The sequence below is a fragment of the Sinocyclocheilus anshuiensis genome, unplaced genomic scaffold, assembly GCF_001515605.1.
Source record: "Sinocyclocheilus anshuiensis isolate Anshui unplaced genomic scaffold, SAMN03320099.WGS_v1.1 scaffold477, whole genome shotgun sequence".
In the NCBI taxonomy this organism is placed as follows: Eukaryota; Metazoa; Chordata; class Actinopteri; order Cypriniformes; family Cyprinidae; genus Sinocyclocheilus; species Sinocyclocheilus anshuiensis.
In genome coordinates this window covers 1082225-1108628 of record NW_015536549.1, presented here as the reverse complement: position 1 = coordinate 1108628, position 26404 = coordinate 1082225, and the positions used below count along the sequence as shown (strand labels likewise).

At 36.7% G+C, this 26404-nt stretch overlaps 1 protein-coding gene and 1 long non-coding RNA gene across 2 annotated transcripts in view; both read right to left on the bottom strand.

Moving 5' to 3' along the window:
- LOC107700694 (uncharacterized) overlaps window positions 1-812 on the bottom strand; it is a 1363-nt gene extending 551 nt beyond the window's left edge. Inside the window, exons 1-2 of the long non-coding RNA XR_001635570.1 lie at window positions 754-812; window positions 615-668 (exon numbers count right to left, since the gene is read on the bottom strand). This is a non-coding gene — a long non-coding RNA (uncharacterized LOC107700694). The remainder of the gene's footprint in view (window positions 1-614; window positions 669-753) is intronic.
- Window positions 813-872: 60 nt separating this feature from the next.
- The window catches only part of LOC107700326 (probable voltage-dependent R-type calcium channel subunit alpha-1E), a 163023-nt gene continuing 137491 nt past the window's right edge, over window positions 873-26404 (bottom strand). Inside the window, exons 45-83 of the mRNA XM_016501959.1 lie at window positions 18082-18168; window positions 15111-15164; window positions 14879-14998; window positions 14518-14571; window positions 12955-13062; window positions 12150-12203; window positions 11702-11755; window positions 11162-11215; window positions 11023-11067; window positions 10837-10890; window positions 10630-10674; window positions 10501-10554; window positions 10094-10138; window positions 9928-9981; window positions 9746-9790; window positions 9161-9214; window positions 8916-9023; window positions 8780-8833; window positions 8641-8694; window positions 8504-8548; window positions 6284-6337; window positions 6148-6201; window positions 6002-6055; window positions 5527-5580; window positions 5232-5276; window positions 5087-5131; window positions 4852-4959; window positions 4708-4761; window positions 4540-4593; window positions 3397-3450; window positions 3179-3306; window positions 3043-3096; window positions 2927-2936; window positions 2554-2607; window positions 2287-2340; window positions 2153-2206; window positions 1894-2001; window positions 1041-1094; window positions 873-920 (exon numbers count right to left, since the gene is read on the bottom strand). Of these exons, the coding sequence (XP_016357445.1) occupies window positions 873-920; window positions 1041-1094; window positions 1894-2001; window positions 2153-2206; window positions 2287-2340; window positions 2554-2607; window positions 2927-2936; window positions 3043-3096; window positions 3179-3306; window positions 3397-3450; window positions 4540-4593; window positions 4708-4761; window positions 4852-4959; window positions 5087-5131; window positions 5232-5276; window positions 5527-5580; window positions 6002-6055; window positions 6148-6201; window positions 6284-6337; window positions 8504-8548; window positions 8641-8694; window positions 8780-8833; window positions 8916-9023; window positions 9161-9214; window positions 9746-9790; window positions 9928-9981; window positions 10094-10138; window positions 10501-10554; window positions 10630-10674; window positions 10837-10890; window positions 11023-11067; window positions 11162-11215; window positions 11702-11755; window positions 12150-12203; window positions 12955-13062; window positions 14518-14571; window positions 14879-14998; window positions 15111-15164; window positions 18082-18168 (2382 nt within the window). The remainder of the gene's footprint in view (window positions 921-1040; window positions 1095-1893; window positions 2002-2152; window positions 2207-2286; window positions 2341-2553; window positions 2608-2926; window positions 2937-3042; window positions 3097-3178; window positions 3307-3396; window positions 3451-4539; window positions 4594-4707; window positions 4762-4851; window positions 4960-5086; window positions 5132-5231; window positions 5277-5526; window positions 5581-6001; window positions 6056-6147; window positions 6202-6283; window positions 6338-8503; window positions 8549-8640; window positions 8695-8779; window positions 8834-8915; window positions 9024-9160; window positions 9215-9745; window positions 9791-9927; window positions 9982-10093; window positions 10139-10500; window positions 10555-10629; window positions 10675-10836; window positions 10891-11022; window positions 11068-11161; window positions 11216-11701; window positions 11756-12149; window positions 12204-12954; window positions 13063-14517; window positions 14572-14878; window positions 14999-15110; window positions 15165-18081; window positions 18169-26404) is intronic.

Below are 26404 nucleotides of genomic sequence, written 5' to 3'. Positions count from 1 at the left end.
ACGCTTCAAACAAAACAGTCAATGAAGACGAAGAAGAGAATGATGTGTGCTCCCGGCACCTATTTATACTATACTCGCACCGGTAGTGACGTCATGGCTGTCGCCGGCCAACGAGTTGGTGTTTTTTCAATGTATGCTTCAGACACGGGTCACGACGAGGTGTTCCCCATAGCGACCCCTAGAGGACGCAGTTCGAAGTTCCCATGAAAGGGAACTACTATATGCTTTCTGTTGTCTGACTGACATATTTTTAAAAGGCCTTTTTGTATAATTCCAATTACATCTTAATTTCTGGCCATAGAAATATCAGCTACTGCACCAAATTGCATATTTTTGCTCAGTTTGGGCCTCTGAATAAAACTGGGGTGTTTTTTTCCTTCTCGAGTATGAACTCCATATTCTCCTGAATCATACTACATGAGCAAATACAATATGATACTAATAAAAAAAAATAAAAAAGATCTGTTTTCTTCTGAAGGTTCAATAAAATTAGATTTTTTTAAATATTTCATTTTTCAAACAATTAGATTTTTCTTACTATTATTTCTTATGTCATGCTTTATAAAGTTAAGAATGCTAAAACAATTGTCTATAGTCAATGGATACAGTGGTACCTTTGGTCCTTTTTGTCCGACATCTCCCTTTTCACCTTGAAGTCCCAGAATCCCCTAAGTTTTAACCAAAAAATAACATACAAAAAATTGAAATCCTTATGGATTGTAGAAGGCAAAACAATGACTTTGATTTAATTACCTTTGGTCCCATCAGCCCGGTGGGCCCTGGTTTCCCTTTGGGTCCTTCAGAGCCCTGTGATGGAGAGGCTGGTAAATTGACTGTAGTAGGAACCATTTATTTAAGAGTCCGAATGAAAATTACTTTTGGTCCAGGTAGTCCTTGACTCCCTTGCAAACCCGGTGTTCCTGGGGCACCCTGTGAATTTGTATTTGAAACCATGCCACAAATCATGACCATATTATATAACAACAAACATGCTTTATAATCAATCATTCAAATAGTCTGTATAAAACAAACTTACTTACAGCACTACCTGAAGGACCTGGTTTCCCTGGAGGTCCTCGGAATCCAATGTCACCCTGGAATTTGTGCAATAAGGTAGTAAATGCTCACTTTCATGCTAAATCTGCCATTTGCCATAAAACGATTCTACACTGCTTGGGCCAGAAATCCCAGCAATGACCCAAAACACCCTAGTAACCACATGGCAACCATTCAGAACACCTTAGCAACTTCATAGGAACCACCCGCAACACCTTAGCATTGTGGTAGCGAGTTTTGCATTGGCTAGCACCACTATAAAATGTGAATAGTGAATAAGGTCAAGCTACTCACTGGGTCGCCCTCAGTGCCTATAACTCCAAGCAGGCCATCTGTACCACTACGTCCCTTAAATAGAGTTAGTGTAAAAGACAATCACATTTGGCACAATCATATAATAGTCAGAAGAGTTTAGACATTTGTATTAAGGATACTTGCCAGCTTTCCAGGGAGACCAGGATGGCCATGTTTCCCTTTTGGTCCTTGAGGTCCCTAGATAATAATAAATCATATGCATGAATGTTTTATTTGTTTGTGTAGGCAAAATATGAAATAATTGCATTAAAGCTATAGATTATCAAGGTAAAAAGTCTAAAAAAATGCATGAACCCACTGGCTTTCCTGAAACACCTTTACTTCCTCTCCTTCCGGGAGAACCGCTCATTCCCTGTGTGAAAGAATCACAAAAACACTTGTTCTGGGTGGGCTTGTTGTAATGTGTTTTTGGTGCAGATATTACAGTAAAATATAATAATGAATAACATATTCTAGTCATAAAACATGCAGTAACGTATGACAAGATTCAATGATACTTCTGTAAAATATTGAGCCACTGACTTTTGGCCCTGGTTGACCCTTGAATCCTTTTTCCCCTGGAGGTCCTGAAGATCCTGGTTTTCCCTTTAGTCCATGAGGACCCACAGCTCCTGGCTGACCCATTGGTCCCTAAAAAGGAGTATAGCTCATTTAAATATTTAAACACTGTAAATTTGAATGTATACCACTGTGAAATGTCTTTTTCCTGTTTTGAATGGCAAATGCTTCATATTTTGTTATTTAATTTGGAAACCAATCTGGGTGTAAAGTGTTATCTCACCATTATGCCTCTTGTTCCAGGCTCTCCTTTCTTCCCACTTGGACCTGAAACACCCTGTAAACAACATAAAAAATTCAGGTCAGCAGGACCAGACAACCTTTTTCAACCATGTATCTTCAAAGGTAAAAACCTACAATTGATCCGATCTTCCCATGGCCGCCTGGATTCCCTTTAACTCCAGGCTCTCCCTACAGGGGACAAAAATAACATAGGCACTTACTCCTATGATAGTGTGACAGAGCATACCTTTTATCCCATCCTATCACCAGTAAGTCATAGGTGAATAACTCAGAGTGATCATCTAATGTATTTTATACCAAAAAAAAAAAGAAGAAGAAAAAAAAGATATTTTGGTAAATATGGCATCACATGACATCAGTAAAAAAGATTAAAAAACATACTTTTGGTCCATGTTTTCCAGTTTTTCCAACAAATCCTTCTTTTCCTGGCAAACCCTAAATTTGAATGGAATAAATTAATGCCAATTCACATCACATCTAATCACATACATCAAATATATCAAACCTAACTTACCGGTAACCCAATAGCACCATTTGGACCTGGAGGCCCATTTGTTCCTGTCGCGCCCTATGATATCCATAGAACACTGAAATAAACTAAATAAATCTATTTCTTCATTAGCTTCATTGGCTGTAAAAGAGGAAGTGGTACTCACAACAAGTCCACATAGACCTTTGTCGCCTTTTTCACCAGATTCTCCCATGTTCCCCCCAGGACCGTATTTTCCAACCAAACCCGAGTGACCTCTCACACCTGGCTGACCCTGAGCAAAAAACAAAAACACTCAGAAACATGTCAATAATAAGAATATTACAATGCATTTGACTATTTCACTCAAACACTTGTGCAAACTTCATCAAAAAACTCACTTTTTCACCAGGGGATCCAGGATCTCCCTTCTGCCCCGGGGCACCACTCGACCCCTGACAAAAAACAAACATTCAACATCTTTTTGTTAATAATTTATGGTAAGACATAATCAAAAAATCTAATCAATATTCTTACTTCTTGTCCTTTTGGTCCTTTGACTCCAGGTGGTCCTCGATTTCCACTCTCTCCTTGGATTCCTTTTGGGCCACGATCACCAAAAGATCCTTCTTTAGCCTTCTCACCCTACAACCGACAGTTCTGTCCTGTGTATCATTTACATAAAACACCATAACACAACGTACATATATGAAATGGAGATGGCAAACATATAGCAACAGAGAATTTGTACTCACAGGCAAGCCTTTACTTCCTACTGGTCCAACTGGTCCAGTTTCACCCATTGGGCCCTAAAAAAAAAATTACCCATCTTATTTAATACAATTTATCTACCACTAAAAATTTGCCAGGATTTTTTAATGTTTTTGAAAGAAGCCTCTTATGCTCACCAGGTCGATGTGTTTTGGTTTCTAATAGGTCCACACTGGTGGATCATCTTGGGCAATCAGCAAACCAGCTACCAAGCTTGGTTTAGCATGACCAGTTAGAAACTAGCTACCGTGTTCCAAAACACAGGAAACACATGGACAGGAGTTTATTATTCTAAATGGAACACTGCAATCTATAGTTGTAGTCATGTGATTTCACATAAACCTTGAATGTGTTTCATATTTTTATCTTCTCTGCCAGTTCCAGTTTAATTTACACCTATCTTGTAGGGTCATGTCAGGTGTTAAGTGAGTGAACAAAGGGATGTGACATTAGGTTGCCATGGTGACAGTGACTGGCCCTGATTGGAGTTAGTGAGGTAACTGTAGTCCTCAGTGTGGCTCGGTTTTGCTCCGGATTTCATGAAGTATGTCACTGCATTAGAACCAGCTGGTAATATAAATTTAGATCACATTTAAGTATTGTTATGCAAGACATCCCTCAGCTTCCCCAATGATGTTTGTATAGCCTATTTCTGCATGTATGGAACATATGAGATGTTTCATAATCAGAACTTTTATGATAATACTAAGTACTGTAAATATACACTACTGTTCAAAATATTTTTTAAATGTTTTTGAAAGAAGCCTCTTATGCTCACCAAGACTGCATTTATTTGCTCAAATATACAGTAAAAACAGTAATATTGTGTAAATATTTTTACAACTAAAAATAACTGTTTTCTGTTTTAATATATTTTTAAATGTAATTTATTTCTGTGATGGCAAAGCTGGATTTTCAGCTGCCATTACTCCAGTCTTTAAGTGTCACATGATCCTTATTGACCCAAACATTTAAAAGGTAGTGTAAATGTAGACAGTTCTCAAACAAACTATTTAGGAGAATCAAATCATATATTTTAGCATTATATGAATATTTATAAAAGCAGAATTTCATATTGATCGATTAGACAAACTACCGTACATAATCAAGATTTATAAGCAATCTACCTCCTCACCATCAATACCGGCAACTCCCTTCAGTCCACTGGCTCCTCTCAGTCCCTTTGGCCAATACATTTATAAACAAAAGGTCTCATACAAAGCCACAATGGAAGAACCAATACATTTTACATAATTATAATGAAGATAAAACTAGAAAAACAAAAAACAGTCCACCTTATTGCCCTTATCTCCTGGAGGTCCGAGGGGTCCAGGTAGTCCATCTTTACCCTGAAAGTCAAAGAATACAATATGGGATTAAAGCTGAAACCTTGCCCATAGTCCTCGCAACAATAAACCAAATAAACCAAAAACACATACTGGGTACCCAGTCACTCCATGCAGCCCAGGTGGTCCTCTGGGCCCTTGATTTCCTACCGGCCCCTGCAGACCTGTCTCACCCCACTGGCCTATATTTCCTTGTGGGCCCTTTAGAAGATTACATTTACAAATGTTTCATCATTACACACTGGATAAACACATAGTAATATTACTGCTATTGCATCATGGCAAAAAGAGTCCAAAAAAGTGCATGTGTGTTACATGTATGTCTTACAGCAGGTCCTTTGTAGCCCTTCTCTCCTGGTAGGCCTCGAGGACCCTAAATAGAGAAATTGATAGCCTAATGTTTAAATGTTAATGAATGAGGAATATATATATATATATATATATACTGTATATATAACCTATAAGGCACTTACTTGCTGACCGGGTTTTCCTTTGGGCCCCTCAGGGCCATTTTTCCCCTAATATCAAATGAAAAGATTGTCAAATGCATTTGGATATAAATTATAAGAAGAGAACAGACAGATGAACATGTGGCTTGTGAATGAAAGGAGGTTTGATTTAAATGCAAGAATGAAAGGAAACTTTTGCTTCTGCTGCTGATTTCTGTTAAATGTGGCTAATAATGTTTTCAGCTTTTTATTGCACTACATTTTTTCATCATATGGTGCATCACATGACGTGACTGATACATTAAAAAAAAACACTAACCTTCTCCCCATGACTGCCATGAAACCCTACTGAACCCTCTCTGCCTTTGACACCCTGAGGAAAACAGAACACAACACAATATATTTTAAAAAAACTATCAAGACTGAACTAGTCACATAAAATTCACTGCCAATTGCAACAAAAGAGCACAGAAAAAAATAAATATCCAAATTTGGATGAAGTCTGATCTAAAGAACTGGGTGTCATGTAATATAAAAAAATTGTTTGGAATTTTATGAAATCATTACTTACTCTGATTCCAGGCTTTCCAGAACTGCCAGCAAGACCCCGGCTCCCTGGTTCCCCCTTTAAAAAGTTATTTAATAGCATTGTGCTGGAGGTCATATTCTTAGACAGTAATGTCAGAATTGGCAAACTATAACATTTTTAACAGCTAAATATACCACAAGATGGAGAGTTACATAACTAAGAGACTGAAGAGTTTGGAAATCCAGGAAAGGAAAATAAAACTCACACTTTTTCCAACGGGACCTTGGATTCCTGATGCACCACTCCTTCCCTGTAAACCCTGTTCAGACATCATATTTAATCAGTTGTTTTGTCCATCTCAGTGCAAAGATTGTCTAACAAAGCATAAAAGAAAATAAGACAAGGTGTTACCCGGGGACCCTGAGGTCCTCTATCTCCATCTGATCCATGTGGTCCAACAGATCCCTATAACACAATTTACTCTTAATGGCTAATGAAGCAAACTAACAGGACATTCTATATAAAACTGTGTATGTGTGGCTCTTACAGGTGCTCCGTGAGTGCCATCCTGTCCTCTACTCCCTGAAACACCCTGCAGTCCCTAAATGATGATAAACATCATGACTTAGATAAGATAACATGATAATCCACCTTAGTCAATGCTGTAGTTAATCAATGCTATGCTGTTTGTTGTACCTATGCTGGCAATTTACCTTTTGACCTTTAAATCCGGTTCCTCCAGGGACTCCTGGTCTACCCTGTCCCATTAAAAAATGAAAAATGCAAGCAACCTGATATATAGGGTTAATTAGGCCTTGTGTGTGAATGAGATTTACTGTTGTAACCGAAATAATTCTGACCAAAGGAACGAGGAAATCATGATCAAACCTTACCAAATAATGCCAGTCATTGCATGAATTGTTTTATATTTGTATTTAAAAGGTAATGATTTGATGTACAAGGGAACCTTAATACCGGGTTCTCCTTCAGGTCCTGGTTCTCCTGATTTTCCCATCTCACCCTATAAAACAAACATTTGGTTTCTCTCTTTTGGCCAAGGTACATAGGCATCTGTTTTCTTATTTTTTAGAAAACAGAACACAACACAATATATTTAAAAAAAACTATCAAGACTGAACTAGTCACATAAAATTCACTGCCAATTGCAACAAAAGAGCACAGAAAAAAATAAATATCCAAATTTGGATGAAGTCTGATCTAAAGAACTGGGTGTCATGTAATATAAAAAAATTGTTTGGAATTTTATGAAATTATATTTGAATATGAATATTTTTTAGTTTTCTTAATAATTTAAAGTCTATAGGCCCCAGAATTGTGGTAATGAAAAATTAAATAAATAAATAACCTTTGGTGAAGTGTATTATTGCCACAGTGGTCTGTAAATACCATGTAAATTTATTTACAGTGCCACCTACTGGTCAAACGTAACAGTGGGTTTAGGTAATAGCCATAGGTAATGGTAAATCTACTGAACTAAAACTAAAAACTATATAGACATATTAAAAAAACGAATAAAAAAATCACAAAAACACACAACAAAATTATTAAAACAATAATTATTAAAATATAATCTACTTCAAAATATTAACAAAAATTATAGTAGTATATCAATGATACTAAAAAAGCTGAAGCTGTGCATAGAGTTTTGGCTCGTTTCCACTGAGCGGTACGGTACAGTACAGTTCAGTACAGTACGATTCGGTATGGGTAACCCTGATCAGGCTTGCGTTTCCACTTCCAGTAGTACCCTTGGTAGGCGTGGTGTATGCCGGAAAGTAGCGATTGACGATGAACCGCGACAATAAGCACAACTCTGCCTCTTTTTGTTAAATGTCCGTTTTACAATAATAGCCATTATAAAAGTATAAGTACAAAGTATAAGAGGCTTATATAAGAGGAAATAAAGACAAAAGCAAACCGTTCAGTCAAACGTATGCTACAAAGTCAGCGCTGTACTACGGTAAAGTTCAAATTAAATATATAAAGTTAAACATAACTTTGTGCTCAGCCAAAACGATATGACCAGGAACAAATAATAGATTCATGAGACCACGAATGCCTGTTAAATATAGCCAACCCAAAACTAATTGTATCTCGCAAATTTTCAAATTCTTTTTCTAATTTTCTGAAAAACTCTTAAAACAACATTTCATGACACAATAACAGTAATATTTAGAAAATTACACGGGTTTTTGGGCAATGACGTTTCACAAGTCCACAAGAACAGACAAGAACGCATATTGAGAAACGGATATTGTCTGTGTGAAAATATAAAATTATAAAATACACGGTTATATTTTTTTTGTGTTTGCGCACTCTGATGTAAATGAGCCCAATACTCATTGACAGCAGACCGGGACGAGTGAAGGGGAAGCTTTATCCCCTTGTATCACGCAAAAGTGATGATTCTAGTCAACCAATCAACGTTCTGCGGTGAGTTTAGCTCCACCCTTTTGGTACCCTTTGCTGTGCTAGGTACCCCAACGGAAGGGTACCAAAAAAGTGGAAAGGTACGGTTAGCTATTTTGGTACCATTCACAACTTCTGACAGTGCAAACGGAAATAATTGCGTACCGTACTGTACTGTACCGAACCGTACCGCTCAGTGGAATCTGAAGTACTTTTTCTAAAATTACCACTAGGGGTGCTATGATAAAACAAATCTACTCAATGATTTCATTTCAACAATTGGTGTTCTTGCCCTTGTAATTATGTCTTGCAGCTTTATTTAAGAAATCATACTTACCAAAGGTCCTAGAAAACCAGCAAATCCCCCTTGGCCAGTCCGACTCTATTGAAGTAAAATAATCTTATTGAAATTGTTTATGTATGAGAAATCTAATATATGACTCTTGTCAAGAAGACATTTTGAGCAATTATCACCTTGTCACCTCGTGTTCCAGGAACACCTTGGATACCAGGGGGGCCTCTCTCTCCCTAAAGATGCCATTTATATACAAGATAACTGTAATAGCGCATTATGATAGATTCCTTTGACAAACAGAGAATGACAGTACTGTACCTTAAGTCCATCTTTTCCCTCTCTCCCCGGATCTCCAATAGGACCATCATAGCCCTGAAGAAAAAGCAATACAATGACTAAGTGACTGGCTTTCAATGAGACAGTTTTTAACCGGTTAAAAGTAGCTGCTGCTTACCGTGGGCCCTGGTAAACCAGCAGGTCCAGTAGGGCCAATCTCTCCCTGTACACCAGACCACCCTCCTCTGCCTCTGAATCCCTGTTTGCCTGGCAACCCCGGAGGACCCTGACAAAGAGAAGCCAGAGATAAGAAAAGATAGATTAGTTCTTTCAAAATGTTCTCCCTTGATGTCTAGTTCTCAGGGTTTTTTTAGTCTTAAAACAGTGTGCATCTGGCTTTTGCAAATATGTTAGTGAACTCACTTGATCTCCCTTTTGGCCAGGATCTCCTTTCATTCCACGCTGCGTTTTCAGACCCTGATGTTTACAGATAGACAGCAAACACAATTATCCCAAAATCATTACATAATTTTCTCTAGTAAATAAAATAGAGTGATGTGCTCACTTTCACAACACACCAGGCACGGCGTCAGAATTTTTTCTCTACCGGTGCTAAGGGGGGGCTAGACCAATATGTGGGGGTGCTAAGAAAATAAATGATATTGATGACGTCAGAGTAAACCGGGGCTTAACCGGGGCTATTCAAAATTCTGACGGGGCTATAGCCCCCCCAGCCCCGGTGTAGCGCCGTCACTGCAACACACTGAAAGTATATTTGAATAATTTACATTGAAATTCGATATTAGAATTGAAGCTTTAATAATTGGAAGAGCCAACATCACAATTTAGATTTTATTTTCTATTAATTGTGTAGCACTACTAACTACACACTGAAATAAATATATTGCTTTACCAGCAGCCTCTACAAAAGAAAACCCAGTCTAAAATATAGTGTCTCACAACAATCAGACATATAAAATATTAAGGATCTGTTTGAAATATTCTTACTGGATCACCTGAGGGTCCATGTTTTCCTGGATTTCCATTGGCACCCTGAAACAAGAATGTGGCTTTATGTATGTTGATGCATTACCATAGAAGTGCATTGAGGTATCAAAAGAATATGAGAGATATCTAAAGAGATTGTTAATAATTTATAATTCTTGATGAAGAGTGACCCGCAGGCTTACTTTTATACCCGGTGGTCCTGGACTCCCAATGTCTCCCTCAATTCCTGTATCTCCCTGTTTGAATAAGAAATACATATGCCTCAGGTAAATGTGGGAAAATCAAAATGAGATTTTAAATGCGACTGTAATTTCAAAGCTTTTATGAAATGACACGAGATGCACATACAGGGTCTCCTTTTTGACCTGGTGGTCCATTGCCACCTGGTTTTCCCTGAATAGATAATGGAAGATAATGAGTCTAGTTAGATGAACAGAAGTTGTAGTAGTTTGAGAGAGGAGAGGAAGGAGACAAGAACCGACTCAATGACTACACTGACATGCAAATAAATATTCAGATTAAGCATTTGGTCATATTCCACATTTTCCAGCATGATTGCAATGTTCATTTATATATCCATATGTCCATATGAAAGCAATTATATGAGACTATGACTGAAACTTCAGAAATCTCAGAATAACTGATTAACCAGAATATGGATCCTAATTGTTAAATAATATGCATGTAATCATGGTGACCAAGAGTACATAAATACACGATGTAAAGCAAAAGTTAAAATGTATAATCCACAGCACCTGTGGTCCAGGAACACCAGGAATACCGATAATACCATCAGGCCCTTCCTCTCCCTGTAATATATAATGGCATATGACTAATCTCTTTAGTTTTTAGGATTTTTTTGGGGAAATAAAACATTGACTTACTGGTTTGCCAGGTGGTCCCCTTGGCCCCATCTCACCAAGTTGTCCCTATAAAAGAGAATCAGCATTAGGTATTAGTCAATTTTCCTACACCTTTTGACTTACGAATCTCTATGACTTTCCTAGTTATTTGTGATTACTGGAATTATGTTGTTTAAGAAGAGTTAAAATTATTGGATTGAAGTTTGTAAAAACCAGAGTGTTTCTTACAGGGGGTCCGTTGACGCCTGGAACTCCCTTCAACCCTCTCGGTCCTGTGCGACCCTTTAAAAAGAGGTCAGAGGTCAAGTTCTGAACATGTCAGAATTGAAAGATGATATGGAATAATTAAGTAATTAAGTTTTTTTTTATTACATTTGTTTTTTACATTTTTTTAATTAAGTTTTTGTAACATACTGGTGGTCCTGGTGATCCAGTGAACCCAAGCCCCCCTGTCTGTCCCTGTGACAGAGATCATTAAAAAAATAAACTACAAATTTGCTCATCATTTTTGTATGTTTTATATGGGAAAATAAAATGATAATTTAGCACATACCGGTGGACCAGGTGGGCCCATGAATCCCTGTGGTCCTCTAGGTCCAGGTGGCCCCTGTGAATGGAAAATATATTGTTTGATTAAGAATGTCATAGAACTATTTTGACCTTAATATCTTCATGTAATGGCTGCTGAAAATTCAGCTTTGCAACCACAGGAATCAATTACATTTTAAAATATTTTAAAATAGAAAACAGTTATTTTAAATTGTAATAATATTTCATAATATTATTGTTTTTACTGCATATTTGATCAAATAAATGCAGCCTTGGTGAGCATAAGAGACTATATGCTCTTATCAGGCGATATAATATCAGTCTCAAATTTTTGAATGGTATTGTACTGTATATATAGACAGACAGAATAACTGCCTCATAAAGAAATAATACACATTCAGAAGTATGATGTCACTCACAATATATCCTACTACCCCTGCTAGGCCCTTCTGTCCCTTTCTCCCCTAAAGAAACAGAGTTGGCTGGTCATACATTTTATCATACATAGCTAGTGAAAGTCTGGAGAGCAAGAGCAACATTTTACCATCTCTCCTTTTCTTCCTTTGGTTCCCTGAGGCCCCTGTTCGCCAAGATCACCCTGAACACATCAGATACCGTTTCTTTAAATGTGAATAATGGAATATGGAGTGTGAGAGAATCAATCACTTGTTTTGATTTATGGCTGAAATGTCAAATAAACACACTGCGTGGACAGTGGTGGACTTCTGTTTTGATCTTGGATATTTAGATTACGTTATGCTATGGCTAGGCCCAAATGGAATTTGCAGACTTCTGCAGAACATATTTAATATTATAAAATGCCAATAGTCAAATTAGTTGGCACAAAGCATCAGAGGATTTGTAGAATTTAATGCATGATGGAAGTTCCAATTCTGTGGAAATGGTGCAGTTTTCACTGGAGTTGTGTAAGCACAGATTCCATGAGGGCCTAGTTATGGCATTATCCATAGAAAAATCCTGGTCATTCTTACCCACTCACCCAGCTCCCCTTTACTGCCTTTCTCTCCTGCATAACCTTTTGGGCCCTACAGAAAAACACACACAGACAAATATATGCAATTATAGGCAGACTACTACAACATATTTAACACTACTATAACTTAAAGGGGTCATATGATGCGATTTCAATTTTTACTTTCTCTTTGGAGTGTTACAAGCTCTTGGTGCATAAAGAAGACCTGTAAAGTTGCAAAGACTAAAGTCTCAAATCCAAAGAGATATTCTTTATAAAAGTTAAGAGTCAGCCACACCTACCTAAAATGGCTCGTTCTAACACGCCCCCACATATCACTATGTGGGAAGATTTGCATAACACAACGCAACGCATAAAAAGACAGTATAAGTCATTATAATCCATAATTATGTCCCCACTGGATGCAACGAATGCCTCGTTTATAATGGGTTTTCATGTTTTGAATCATCGCTCCGGCCTGACAGGGCATCATCACAATATGGTAAGGGGCGTAACATTTCCGTCACACGCTTGAGGTATTCGGCCAATCACAACGCACTGGATAGCTGGCCAATCAGAGCACACCTCGCTTTTTCAGACCGATGAGCTTTGTAAAAATCGACGCGTTTCAGAAAGGCGGGGCATAGAGGAGAAACAATAATGTACAGTATATGGAAAATAATGTGTTTTTTGAACCTTAAACATAAACACATTTCATTACACCAAATACACAAAATAATGTTCTTTTTAGCAGCATCATATGACCCCTTTAAATCACTTTGAAAAGTTGCATATAGAGCATTTAAGATTCCCATAAGTCTTACATCCTCCCCAGGTGTTCCTGTTGGGCCCTTCTCCCCGTCCTTCCCAGCTGTGCCCTCTGGTCCTGGTCTACCAGGTGGCCCTGGCATTCCAACTGGACCTATTCTTCCCTAGTGCATGACAAAAGATATATAATGGGTATAGAAAAGAATCACCCCCCTTTAAAATGATCACATTTTGTTGCTTTGCAGCCTGAAATGAAGACGGACACAGTTTTTGTTTTATCCAGCTGTGTTTACACATCCAAGTTATAGACATGACACCAACATGTCATAAAAAAAAAACAATAAAAAAAAAAAAACAGAATCACTGTTGCTATTCAGGCTGCAAAGCAACAAAATGTGATTATTTTAAAGGGGTTGATTATTTTCTATACTCACTGTAGATAGTATAGCACATGGTTCAGTCTCCTTATCAGCATTTATATATATACTGCAGAGATTCGATATAGAACAGATCCGTTCTAGAACAGATCCATACCTCATTTAAGCTTTTTAGCATTAACAAGGACTTTTTTCACAATAGTTCTTTACTTGGAATCTTCCTGAAAATAAATCTCTTAAAACCACTCAGAATGAAGCATTACTGCCATATAGCCCAACTCTGTTAGAAGAAGCAATCACATACCAGACAGATGCAAAATATACTCATCAGGTAAGATTAACCACATTTATTGACCGGATTAAGTTAATAATAGAATGCAACAGAGCTATATTCACTTGGACTTTACTTTTAATTTAAAAAAGAACCTTAATTAAAACATTTCACCTGAACTAAAATTGATCTTAGAAAATGATATCCAAGAGTGTTTTCTTTATGCTGTTGTTGTATTTCCTTTTGAAACAGAAAGTTTTCTTTTCTTTTAAATTAGCCAGTGTTTAGTTTACATCACAGTCAAGAAACATGGTTTGCTACTCATCATCAATGGCAGGTTGTATTATGAGAAGATGGGATGAGTAAGATTTATAAAACCGGTTAAATAAAAGCCTGTAAATGAGGAGGCAGCCAACAGAAGTTCAGATGAATGTCATCTTGATCACACTTCTCCCTTGATGCCACAGATTAAACTGCTCTTATGATTTGAATGGCAACAAGCCTGCATGAGTCAAACATAGTGTCTTCGCTTTTGAATCAGCTGAAGTCTGAACAATGTGACTCTTGTTGACTTCATGCTTGTTTGTGCTTGTTGACCCACTGAGCTTGTCAAATTCTTTCAAACCCATCTATGTCTCCACATGGTCTGATCACAATTTAATGAAATCACACACCATGTTTCTCTATGTAACAATGACCTAGCATTTTTCCGCTGCCAGAGATGATTGTGTGATGAAGAGAGGAAACAGAGATACCTACAAGTATCCCTTGCTCTCCCTTTCTCCCCTGTTTGCCTGGAACTCCAGGGGGCCCCTGAAAATAGATAAATAAACTGTAAAAATATCATAATATCACATACAGAGCGCATTAGGAATTTGGTTCCATTATCACTGACATTGTCAGTGTGTGGAAATTACATGGACAAAAAAATGGAGATGACATGTCAAATAATATATATATATAATACTTACGGGTGGTCCAGGATCTCCACGTGGTCCCAAAGTTCCTGGTAATCCCTTCACTCTCTAAAGAAAAGGGAAAAAAAAGATTTCAATCTGCATTGTACTGATGCAACTCAAATAAAGCTCTTATTAGGGGTCGAACAGACTAACTCACCGGCCACGATGACACCAGTTTTTTATAGAATTTATTTTTCTGGAAGCAAAATGAAACTTCTAAATAAGAACCACACAGTGTTTTCGAGGACTGTAAGGATGTAGGCAGCATTTGAATTTCAACTATTCACAGAATCAGCTATTTGAATTTTTTGTTAACAGAATAAATGGTAGCAAAATATAACAATAAAAAATTAGCAAAAATATTTTTACGCACCTTGAGTGCTTGCCATTCTTCTTCTGATGTGTACCAGACTATAATAGCAGGCATGCCGGGTGGTCCAATCGGTCCTCTGTACCCTGTCCGGCCCGTCCGGCCCATCACTCCCGCATAGCCCTGTGTGACACCCAAACACCCATTAAAGTCACTATTTGACTGAAAAATTTATATATAAAAAAAAGATTTATTAAAAATATGATTACAATAATCATAAATGGTTAATACATACTTTGTCTCCTTTTTCACCTGGAGGACCTGACAAGCCAGGTGGGCCTCGATATTCCTAAAAAAATCAATATAATATAATATAATATATTTGAATATGTGTATTATAATCTATCTATCTATCTATCTATCTATAGACAACAGTTATGTACAGACACTCTGCAACCACAGGGGGGCGCAGGTGTTCAGCTAATGTTGCTTCGCTGCTACTAAATCTCTCTTTTTACTGTCAGTAATGCAAGTTGACAGTAATATAATATGTGACCCTGGACCACAAAACCAGTCTTAAGTCGCTTGGGTATATTTGTAGCAATAGCCAAAAATGCATTGTATGGGTCAAAATTATCGATTTTTCTTTTATGCCAAAAATCATTAGGACATTAAGTAAAGATCATGTTCCATGAAGATATTTTGTAAATTTCCTACCGTAAATATATCAAAACGTAATTTTTGATTAGTAATATGCATTGCTAAGAACTTCATTTGGACAACTTTAAAGGCGATTTTCTCAATATTTTGATTTTTTTGCACCCTCAGATTCCAGATTTTCAAATAGTTGTATCTCGGCCAAATATTGTCCTATCCTAACAAACCACACATCAATGGAAAGTATTTATTGATGTAGACTGGTTTTATTATATTATTTATTGTATTTATTGATGGTGTATAAATCTCAATTTAAAAAAATTGACCCTTATGACTGGTTTTGTAGTCCAGGGTCACATATAACATTGCTTAAGCATTTTAGAATTTGCATAACACATATGCATGAAATAAACAGGTTGACAGTTTAATGTACAAGAAGTGCAGTAAATACACTAAAATTGTTAAAAATGGTACTTGGTGTCAGTACTGCCCCCCACCCCCACCCTCTCTCTCTCTAGCACTGGTATTATTAAATAATTCCTGTAATTCTGTTCCTCTTTGAAGGATGATATTTCTCTCTCAGTGTCATACAATGAGTCAGTTCTTGTTCATAAGCTCCATTCACTGGAGGTAAATGACCCTCCTTCTCCTCTTCTCCACACTTAATTGAATAATGCCTCTGCAAACTCAATTTCCTATAAAGGCTAGCAATGGGCCTGAGATGACCATGTGGGTGAGAATTGCAGTATTAGAAAATAGAGAAGATGATTTTTCTTCAAAACAACCATCTAGCTATATTGATATTCTGTCTTCAAGGTTAATATATGATAGAATCCTTCATATCTGTAAGACTGTAATGATTTTCTTTAACCTTCTATGAAACACTGCATTTCTCTCTCATTTAAAAGTGGAACAGATACATGAAGTTGTCAATATATTAGTACACCTGGCAGAGACTCATAAACACCATTAGCAATTTAAAGTATGTAAACCATACAGCACTATCAATCGATAATAAAGCCTTTCATTTCAGTAACAAACATCAATGCAAAGAAAATGGAATATTAATGAATTATTAGAGAGATAAGTGAGTTTCTTACCCTTGGGCCTCTGAAACCCGTTGTGTGTACTAAACCTCCGTCTCTGTTTATTTTTCTGTGCATCTGATTGGCTGAGTAAACGAAAGAGCCAAATTAGACATTATTTTCATATTGTACATCTGCATTTCTTAGGGCTTCAGAGAGAATCCTTGTCTGTTTTCACCTTCCCCTGTAAGAAATTATCTCCACACCAAAATAGCAAAAAATATATAAACAAATATAATATAGTATTATAAATATATTTTATAATAAACAATACAATTTAAATTAAATTAAATTAAATTAAATATTTTTCTCACATTTTGTGGAATTAACAGACTAGGCAAATGGTTTACATGCAAATTAATTTTGGGTAGGATAAAATACTATGGAATTTAAAATGTACACACTTCAGCTTCAAAAAATGACTTTTTTTTGCATTCAGATTTTTTTTTTTTACTTACAGTGGGTCTCTGTTGTTGTATTTGGCACAGTGGTAGGACGAACTGGACAGGCAGCAATATCACCTGAATAACAATCATCAGTCTCTGATTCTTCAATCACAGGGGCTTTTTGCTCACTTCTATAACTGAGATCATCCTGTCTAATTTGTGGAGTCTCATCTGTATCTTTAATCTGTTCTTGCTCGCTCTCTCTCAGTGCAGTACTAGCTTCCTCTCTTTCAGCATTGGGACTTCCAGGTTGATGAAAAGGCATTTGCTGAGTAATTGCTACAGGTTGCTTTCGCATCGGTGTCGTGGGTTGACTAGTCGCTCTGATTTCTTTATTCTTCTCCTGTGACTTTACTTTATTGACTGAGGCGCTCCTGGTGCTGGTTTCCATGGTTACGCTGGTCAGGTTTCGAGGTGAACCACTTGGCGCTGTGATTGAATCCTTAACAGATTTTGTCCGTGACGCGTCATAGACTGTATCTAAAATATCAGTCGGATAGACATTTGATATTTCCACTGGCTTTGTGTTCATCGAAATGGTAAGCTCTGTACTGTTCTTCAGAGTTGAGACAGATGACTGTAGTGTCTGCAAGGGCTCCTTTTTGGTCTGACATTTGACCTCTGATTTGACCTCAGTGCTCATCTTGGAAGACTCTTCGGACTGCGAAACGTAACTACCTGCTGAAGAATCGATATTTCTCAAGCTCTTGGTCCGAGGTTCAGGCTTGTGTTCAGGGTCAAGCATGCTTGTGTTCTCTGGAGAAATAAATGGTTGAGATGTTTTGGTGGGCTGGACCGTGAGAGAGGAATTGAAGGTCTCTTTCTTGTATATCCCACCTCCGCCTGCCTTCTCTTGGTCAAAACTAGAGGCTTCAGTCCATTCAGATTTCGTTTCATATGCAGAATCAACATGGCACCTCAATACTGCCATCTCTAATTTGGATAGTCTTTCCAAAGATCCATTTGCTAGTGTCTGCGAATCTGAAATTGCCCTTGGCCCGCTTAAATCGACAGGTGACAAAGGAAATGACATCATACGTTGGCACTGATGAATGTATCTTTCTGTGTCAGTCTTCACCTTTTTATTTTTATCTTCCATATCCACCATGGCAACAGACTCAGAACCAGAGACAGCAACATTTACTCCTTTTGCCACATCTTCTTCCTTGAAATAAGATTGAACAGAAACATACATATTTGAATATAGTACGGTTCACAATATCAATGATGTACATAAACCCTCAAATCAACCCATGTTTAATATATCCTCTTGTTTATGTCTGTCTGGATTTTAAATGAAACACTAAGAGATTTCCAGACAGCAGTGATCAGAAACAGAGCGTCTCTTGAATGACACTTTTGTGAGCAAAGTAAATTGAGTTTTATCTGCTCATAAAGTTAGTACACTGATGTTGACTGATTCATGGCCCCCTAGATCTCCATAATGGAAAAACACACAATCTACAGCCACATTTCCAACCAAACATTTTTGAAGCAATTATATTGCAGTGATAAATTCATGTGCCATTGATATCTTCTTTTAGCCAAGGATTTGCATATCAAGTACACAGATATTCCATGACAGTTAACTGAAAAGGCCATTTAAAAAAAATCACACCACTGGATAAGGAATGTTTTTATAGAACCAACGCTATAGAAAGTCACAAGAAACATGCCTTTAAATTAAGCACATTTCATGTCTTCACAAGCATTTAAAAAAAATTATACACCACTGTTTAAAATTTTGCAGTCAGTAAGATTTAAAAAAAATAATTGAATACTTTCATTTAGCAAGGATGCATTAAATTGACCAAAAGTGACTGTAAAGACATTTATAATGTTATAAAATATTTGCATTTCAAATAAATGCTGTTCCTTTGAACTTTCTATTCATCAAAGAATCCTGAAAAAATGCATTACAGTTTCCACAAAAAATATTAAGAAGCACAAGAATAAATAACATTTTTAAATATGTAACAAAAAAAAGAAAAAATAGAAAAACAGTATAATATTTTTTTTAACATTATAAATGTCTTTACTGACATAAAAACATATAAATAAATAAATAAATAAATCTTACTAACCCCAAAGTTTTGAACAGTAGTGTATGAATAATTATATATTTTTTTTAATGTACCCTAGGTTTAGACCACAATCACTGAAGTTCTTCAGTAAAAATGATTTTGTGTATAACTAGATAAATTGAATTCAGACTAAAAAGAAAGACAAGCAAGAGTGGCTCTTGGATATCTGAGGTTTAGCTCTGGTTCGTGAAAGCCTCTTCCTGTCCTCATAACGCTCATTTCAAAGGCCTCAGGCCTGGCCTGGGGCGATCTAACACTCAGAATGCACACCGTGCTCAAAACACAAATGGAGAGACTCGTTCACCGGGGCTTGCTGAGACAGAAGTACCGAGAGTGTAATTTGAATGTTTTCCAATGCAGAAATCACACTCAGAATAAAACAATTATTGCTACAAGCAATAAAAACAAGGTCTGCAAAATAAATAAATGTAAATTTACTTTCAAGCATTTGTTGTGTATAAGAATAAAAGGAGACACTTACTACACAGCAGAGAAGTTTGAGCAGAGTTTCAGAGTTGTGCATGGCTTCAGAGAGGCAGGCCGGTCTGTGAACGCTTCAGAAGGAGGTATGGTCAGTCTTTGAACTCTGAAGGCCACTAAAACAGAACGGTACCTGGAGAGTCGCCAGAGATGGGCTGTGCTATACACCCTCTCTCCACAACACAGCTTAGTGCATAAGCAATGTATATCCCACTACAGTGACCGGACGAAATGCAAGAGACCCTCACTATGACCCTGATGAAGAGGGGTAATTTGGACATCTCCGACAGGTACTAAAAGTAAGGAAGCACCATAGGGACAAAGTTAGGTTGCCACTTGATGTCTAAAGTTAAATCTGGGTCCTGATGCACTACTTTACAGGACAACAGACCTTTTAATTTCTTTCAAGAGTCATGCAAATGAATAACAGATTAAACTAGTGATTCATAATGATCTTAGTGATTTGATTTTGTTAGATCTAAAGCATGAGCTCATGGGACGACCAACTATTTAAACTCTACTGTGGGCAGTGAGTCATATTCACCCCAAGCATTGGTCTAGAAAGCTCTCTCATCATCAATATAGTTCTTTTTCCTAAGCATATGTGTGCGTGTGTGTGTGTGTCTGTACTGTTCACATATAGCCCAAGTGAGGAATGTGACAAGGTGTTTAGAGGAGTGTCTAACTTACGGTAAATGGTGTGAGGCATGGCTGCGTGGCTCCTCCCAGCGGTACAAGGGTCTATTGGAAGACAGTCAGTCATTCAGTCAGGTCCTGTTCAAATGCCACACCACTGAAAATATGAACACAATTATGAGGTTTTAAAAGCAATTTTTATGCATTAAATTGCTGTTCCTTTGAACTTTCTATTCATCAAAGAATCCTGAAAAAATGCATTACAGTTTCCACAAAAAATATTAAGAAGCACAAGAATAAATAACATTTTTAAATATGTAACAAAAAAAAGAAAAAATAGAAAAACAGTTATTTTAAATTGCAGTAATATTTTACAGTATTAATGCAGCCTTGGTGAGGCTTTTCAAAAACATAAAAAAATAAGGATCTTTCCGCCCCAAAGTTTTGCACAGTAGTGTAAGTCTACCTCTTGAACAGTAAATTAGAAAAAAAAATGTACGTACTATTTGATTTTCATTCATCAAGATGCAGTTGTGACTGATTCTCATGGACTGGGTTAGTTGTGGTGGTTGCATAAATACTTTATTCCTGCTAAAGAGAACATGCTAGTAAAGAGAAAAGGAAGTGAAGATTCATTTTTACCTGTGATTCCTGGGCACAGTGGGATTTGTGATCAGGACAGTTGAGGTCATCTCCAGTTTTTATTAAGGTCATTTGTTGCATGATACCCTGTAAAGGATGACAACCATCTCCAGTCTACAGATAATGACTTTTGACTGATGAAAGTTAACAATAGACATCTAGAAAACAACAAATTCCCAAGATCCATACAGAGGGAAAATGTGTTTGATGAACACAATAAAACCTTACATTTAAACCTGACTGTATAAAACCAAATCAATGGCAACAATTGAAATATTATTACAAGACAACTAGTCATAAAATAAACTACCCAATAAACTGTATAAACCACAAAGTGAAAATCAGGTAAGAATAACAAACAACGCAAAACATTTATGTAGCAACATCAGCTCCAAATAAAATATAGCCCAAAAATAAAGTATTGAAGACATTATTTGTCACTGAACTTTCATTGATTTATCAGCAACAATATACTGTATGTGACACACGTCCACAGTTGCCATGACAATGTCTCATGGTATTGTTATGAAGATAATCTATTATTTTTCCATCCTCCTTAACATTGCGTCAGCTTGTGACATACTGCAAACATCCACTTTTTTTCCTATATTGATATGCTGTTTGCATTATTTAATGTCAAGAGTTTAAGTAATGTTTAAGAGTCAACACAAGGCTGAAACCATGCAATTATATGTGTAAACATATTACATGTCAACAAAAATGTAATTAGCTACTGTAGCATAGATTCTGTCCCCAGAAGAGGAGGATTTACTGTATACAGGTTTAAAATTGAAATGCAGTATGGGAATTGTCTGCTAAAGCAATCTCAGCTTCATCGTAACATAAGTAAAGCCTCAATAAAGCCAGTGTTAGAAAGGTTTCTCTCAAGCGGCCGTTGAGCTGAAGGCAATCCTTTGACTGCATAACAGCCTGTGTTTGCTTTTCTCACATGGGCTCCAGAGCTCTCTGAACTTCACTTTCATTTCATCCAGCCTGTGGTGTTGCTGGGACTGGCTAGTTTGCATTGCAAAGAGAATTAGCTGTTTGTGCTAGCGCTCCAGCTGACATTGAACTTGGGCTGTGATTATGGCAACGGTGGTTGTCAGGGGCAACAGTTACTGAATTTCAGTTAATATCATTACACATCCTAGTTAATATAGCTTTTGCAAATGTCACATCAAATTAACTCCACACTGAAAAGAAATATCCTTTTAATTAACAATAATGCAAATGTGATTTTAAGTGGGTTGTTAAAAAATTTCAAAAAGCAAAGCAAAAAAAATGTAACAATTTAAAATGAAAGCAAAATAAAATAAATAAAAATAAAGCAAAATAAAATAAAACAAATAAAAAGAAAATACTCTTTCCATGTGCATGCCCGTAACAATGGTGCATGTTATTCAAAATAAAATAAATAAAAATAAAGCAAAATAAAATAAAACAAATAAAAAGAAAATACTCTTTCCATGTGCATGCCCATAACAATGGTGCATGTTATTTTGTGACAAATTGGTGCAATTATGAGATACAGCATTTCTAAACAACAACTAAATAAATAACATAAGCAACAATAATATTTTGTTGTAGCGCTTTGGGTTTGAAATAAAAAAATATAAATAGAATCAAATAAAATATAAAAATTAAATTAAATAAAAAAATTAAATAGTGGAGCCATCATTATTTGTCCTTTACATGATGCCCATAACAATGGTATATGAATTAGTGCTACGAATGATGGGATACAGAATTCTTGTCTGGGATGATAATGAATAACTGAGATAAAATGAGGGTGTGATTTATTTTGGTGGTGGTGGTGTGTGTGTCTTTGTGTCTCATACATATCAGCAGATCCAGGTGGTGATAAAAGTGATCTGCAACTGCACCCCACCCGCAAACCCCTCTGCATAGGTAACTTTCATTTCATCCAGCCTGTGGTGTTGCTGGGACTGGCTAGTTTGCATTGCAAAGAGAATTAGCTGTTTGTGCTAGCGCTCCAGCTGACATTGAACTTGGGCTGTGATTATGGCAACGGTGGTTGTCAGGGGCAACAGTTACACAAGAAAGCCTCACAAAACTATAAAGACGTTGCTTTATTCTTCGGATACTTCATGATAACATTCAGTAACAAAACATTAAATATGACATTAAAAAGATTATTTGATTGTATTGTGACTTAAGTTGGATTTATCTTTTCTGATTTATTTATTTTTAACTATGACTGTATTTAGTTGAAGTTATCTGAGAATAAAGTAACTTCATAATTAATTGTTCATAATCAATTCATTACCAGATATTAAAGATTTAAAATCATTATCAACTATTACTGAGATATACATACACAACTGTTGAAAAACTGTTACCTCATCAGGGCACCTGGAACACACACACACACACACATTTGTTTTGCTTAAGGAAGACATTGCACAGACTTCCACTGATTTTATATCAGGTTAATGATACTTTCTATCACCTAACCCAACCCCTACCCCTGAATTTACCCATCACAGAAACGTGTGCAGAACACTAGATGTAAATAAAAACATATTTTGGCTGATTTATTTATTTTTTAACTAGTGAGGACTAGTAAAATGTCCTCACTAGTGGGTTGTCAAAGTATTTCACAATGTAAGTGAGGACATGTGGTCCTCACAAGTCTTTTATCACTTCCATTCCATTGTAATGTAGAAACGTTCATTTTCTGTGAAGCTGCTTTGCGACGATGTGTGTCATGAAAAGTGCTATACAAATAAACATGAATTGAACTGAATAATAGTCAAAACAAGTACTCTCACACACACACACACACACACACACACACACACACACACAAATGGGCTTATGCACCCACAAATATCCCAGTGCGCATACACACGAGCACATTCAGACAGAAAGCCCCCCATAAATATTGCTGCAGTCACAGTGAGCAATTGATTAGTAGAAATAACACACTACTTCTCACTAAATATCAGCAGAGGCACTTCATCAGTCTGCATGAGTACAGAAGTTGGAAAGTCGTGGCCTAATGGTTAGAGAGTCAGACTTATAATCCAAAGGTTGTGGGTTCGAGTCTCGTACCGGCAGGGATTGTACACACACACACACACACACACACACACACACACACACTCAAATGGGCTTATGCACCCACAAATATCCCAGTGCGCATACACATGAGCACATTCAGACAGAAAGCCCCCCATAAATATTGCTGCAGTCACAGTGAGCAATTGATTAGTAGAAATAACACACTACTTCTCACTAAATATCAGCAGAGGCACTTCATCAGTCTGCATGAGTATGGGTTAAATGCAGAGCACTAATTCCAAGTATGGGTCACCATACTTGGCCACATGTCATGTCACTTTCAGAAGATCACTTTTAGATCTGTGATGAATCATGTTCATGATGAATCAAGTTCTGCAGTTGTATACACAGTGAGTGATGTTTTCCCCACCTAGCTTCAGCTCACAGACTAATGTTAGGTTTACCACAGCCCTGACAAGTGCATTCAGTAAAAGAAAGTATCGGAGGAAAAAGTCTAACTTCAATGTCAAATCCAAACAAATAAAATTCTCATCCTCAAAAAGATTTATAAAATATAATACCTGTATATAGAAATATATATCATACAAAGAGCATTTGTTTAAAAAGACTGATTACACAAAGAGACTGTGAAGCATGAAAGTAGCCTGCTTCCACTGCCAGTACCTTAGGGCTTTTGTTGTGATAAAAAGAAAACATGTTGACCATGATGTTGTTCCTTTTTAAAATGTGACAGGTTCTGTATACAAACATTTGACTGATGAATGTATTCGTTTCGACCAACGGCAGATGGTCTGTCTCGCCTCAGCTCCCTCACATATTCTGACCTGATGCAACAGCCAGATTGGTGGCACCTGGAACAGGTTCAGCTGGATATAGTGTTCTTGGCTTCACTCATCCACGAGCATGAAAGGCAGAATGCTTCACCTGTCAGTATGGTATGTCTATGTGGACTCTTCTCAAACCCTGGCACAATATATTCATCTGATCTCAGAGTCTTTCTCCACCCACAAGCAGGGGGGTCATTTAAGTCAGTAACAGTTTAGACTATCAAAGCTATTTTTATGTACTATTGCAGTAGGCCAGCATTATTCATGTCATATTGAAAGGTCTTGAGAAAATGTCAGTTTGGCAAATCTATGAACAGTCACCACATCATACGAGCTTTTATGGATTAAAGATACTTTAAGATGGGACAGTGGAAATCAACAACAACAACAATAATATAAATAACCCTTATGTGCTGTTGTGCTTATGTGCTGAAGTTTGCTGAAAAAAAAAAAAAAAGTTCCCTTCATCTAAATGGCAGGAGACATCACTTGATAGATCTGGTTGTGTGTTAGTGTAAAAAAAAACAAAAAACTAAATCACAATCAGGTTGTTTGGGGCCTCTGGAGTGAATGGGATAATTATGATATCAATACTTTTTCTTTTTAAATTTGTCACACACACACACACACACACACACACGCACGCACAGGTGTAAACCCTAAATGAATAATGCATAAGTTTTTTTTTTTTTATCTATCTATCTATCTATCTATCTATCTACACTCTAAAAAATGCTGGGTTATTTCAACCCAACTTTGGGTCAGATTTGGACTAACCCAAATTTTGGGTTAAATTTTTAATGTAAAAATTTAACCCAACGGTTGGGTTAGTCCATATTTGACCCAAAGTTGGGTTGAAATAACCCAGCATTTTTTAGAGTGTATCATTCTATCTATCTATCATTCTATCTATATTGTTCTATCAGTCCATCCATCCATGCATCCATCCAACTACCTACCCATCTCCTCACAAGCATCTTTTTCCTCAGAAATTTTTCTAAAATGATCCTTACAGTCTAATGTGATATACTTAGCACATCCGTGGGCATTCTCACTTTTTGTTTTTATAGAAAAACAGATGGTTGGGCTTTCAGGAAAGTGGGACAGGCCATATATAGACAGCAGCAGTAAATCATCATCAACAACACGCTGCTGAAGCGCTATAGAGAATCTCACACTTTGAAATAAGAGTTTATAAATAACCGCGATACTGCCAATAGAGCCATATAGGAGAGAAGAAACAGTTTTCAACACCCTCAGAGCTGACTGAAAACAGTATGCTAGATCACAGAAACCACTCTAACCACCAGTGTTGGGAAGGTTACTTTGGAAATGCAATAGGTTACAGATTACAAGTTACCCTACTTAAAATGTAATAAGTAGTGTAACTTTTCAATTACTTTATTAAAGTAATGTAACTGATTACATTTGATTACTTTTTGATTACTTTACTAAATGTCTAATATTTTAAACTTTTAATCACTTTCAAAACATGTAAACCAGGCAGGGTTAAACTTACAATATGTGCTCAACACTGATAACTGTCAGACTTTCGAAATCCTTCATCACTTGAATAAAGATTATAATATTTTAATTTTAAAGGAGACATTGGATGCAAAATATCTTCATTTGCATATAAATGTGTCTTAGCAGTGTGTGGACACAACCACCCTACAATGATAAAAAT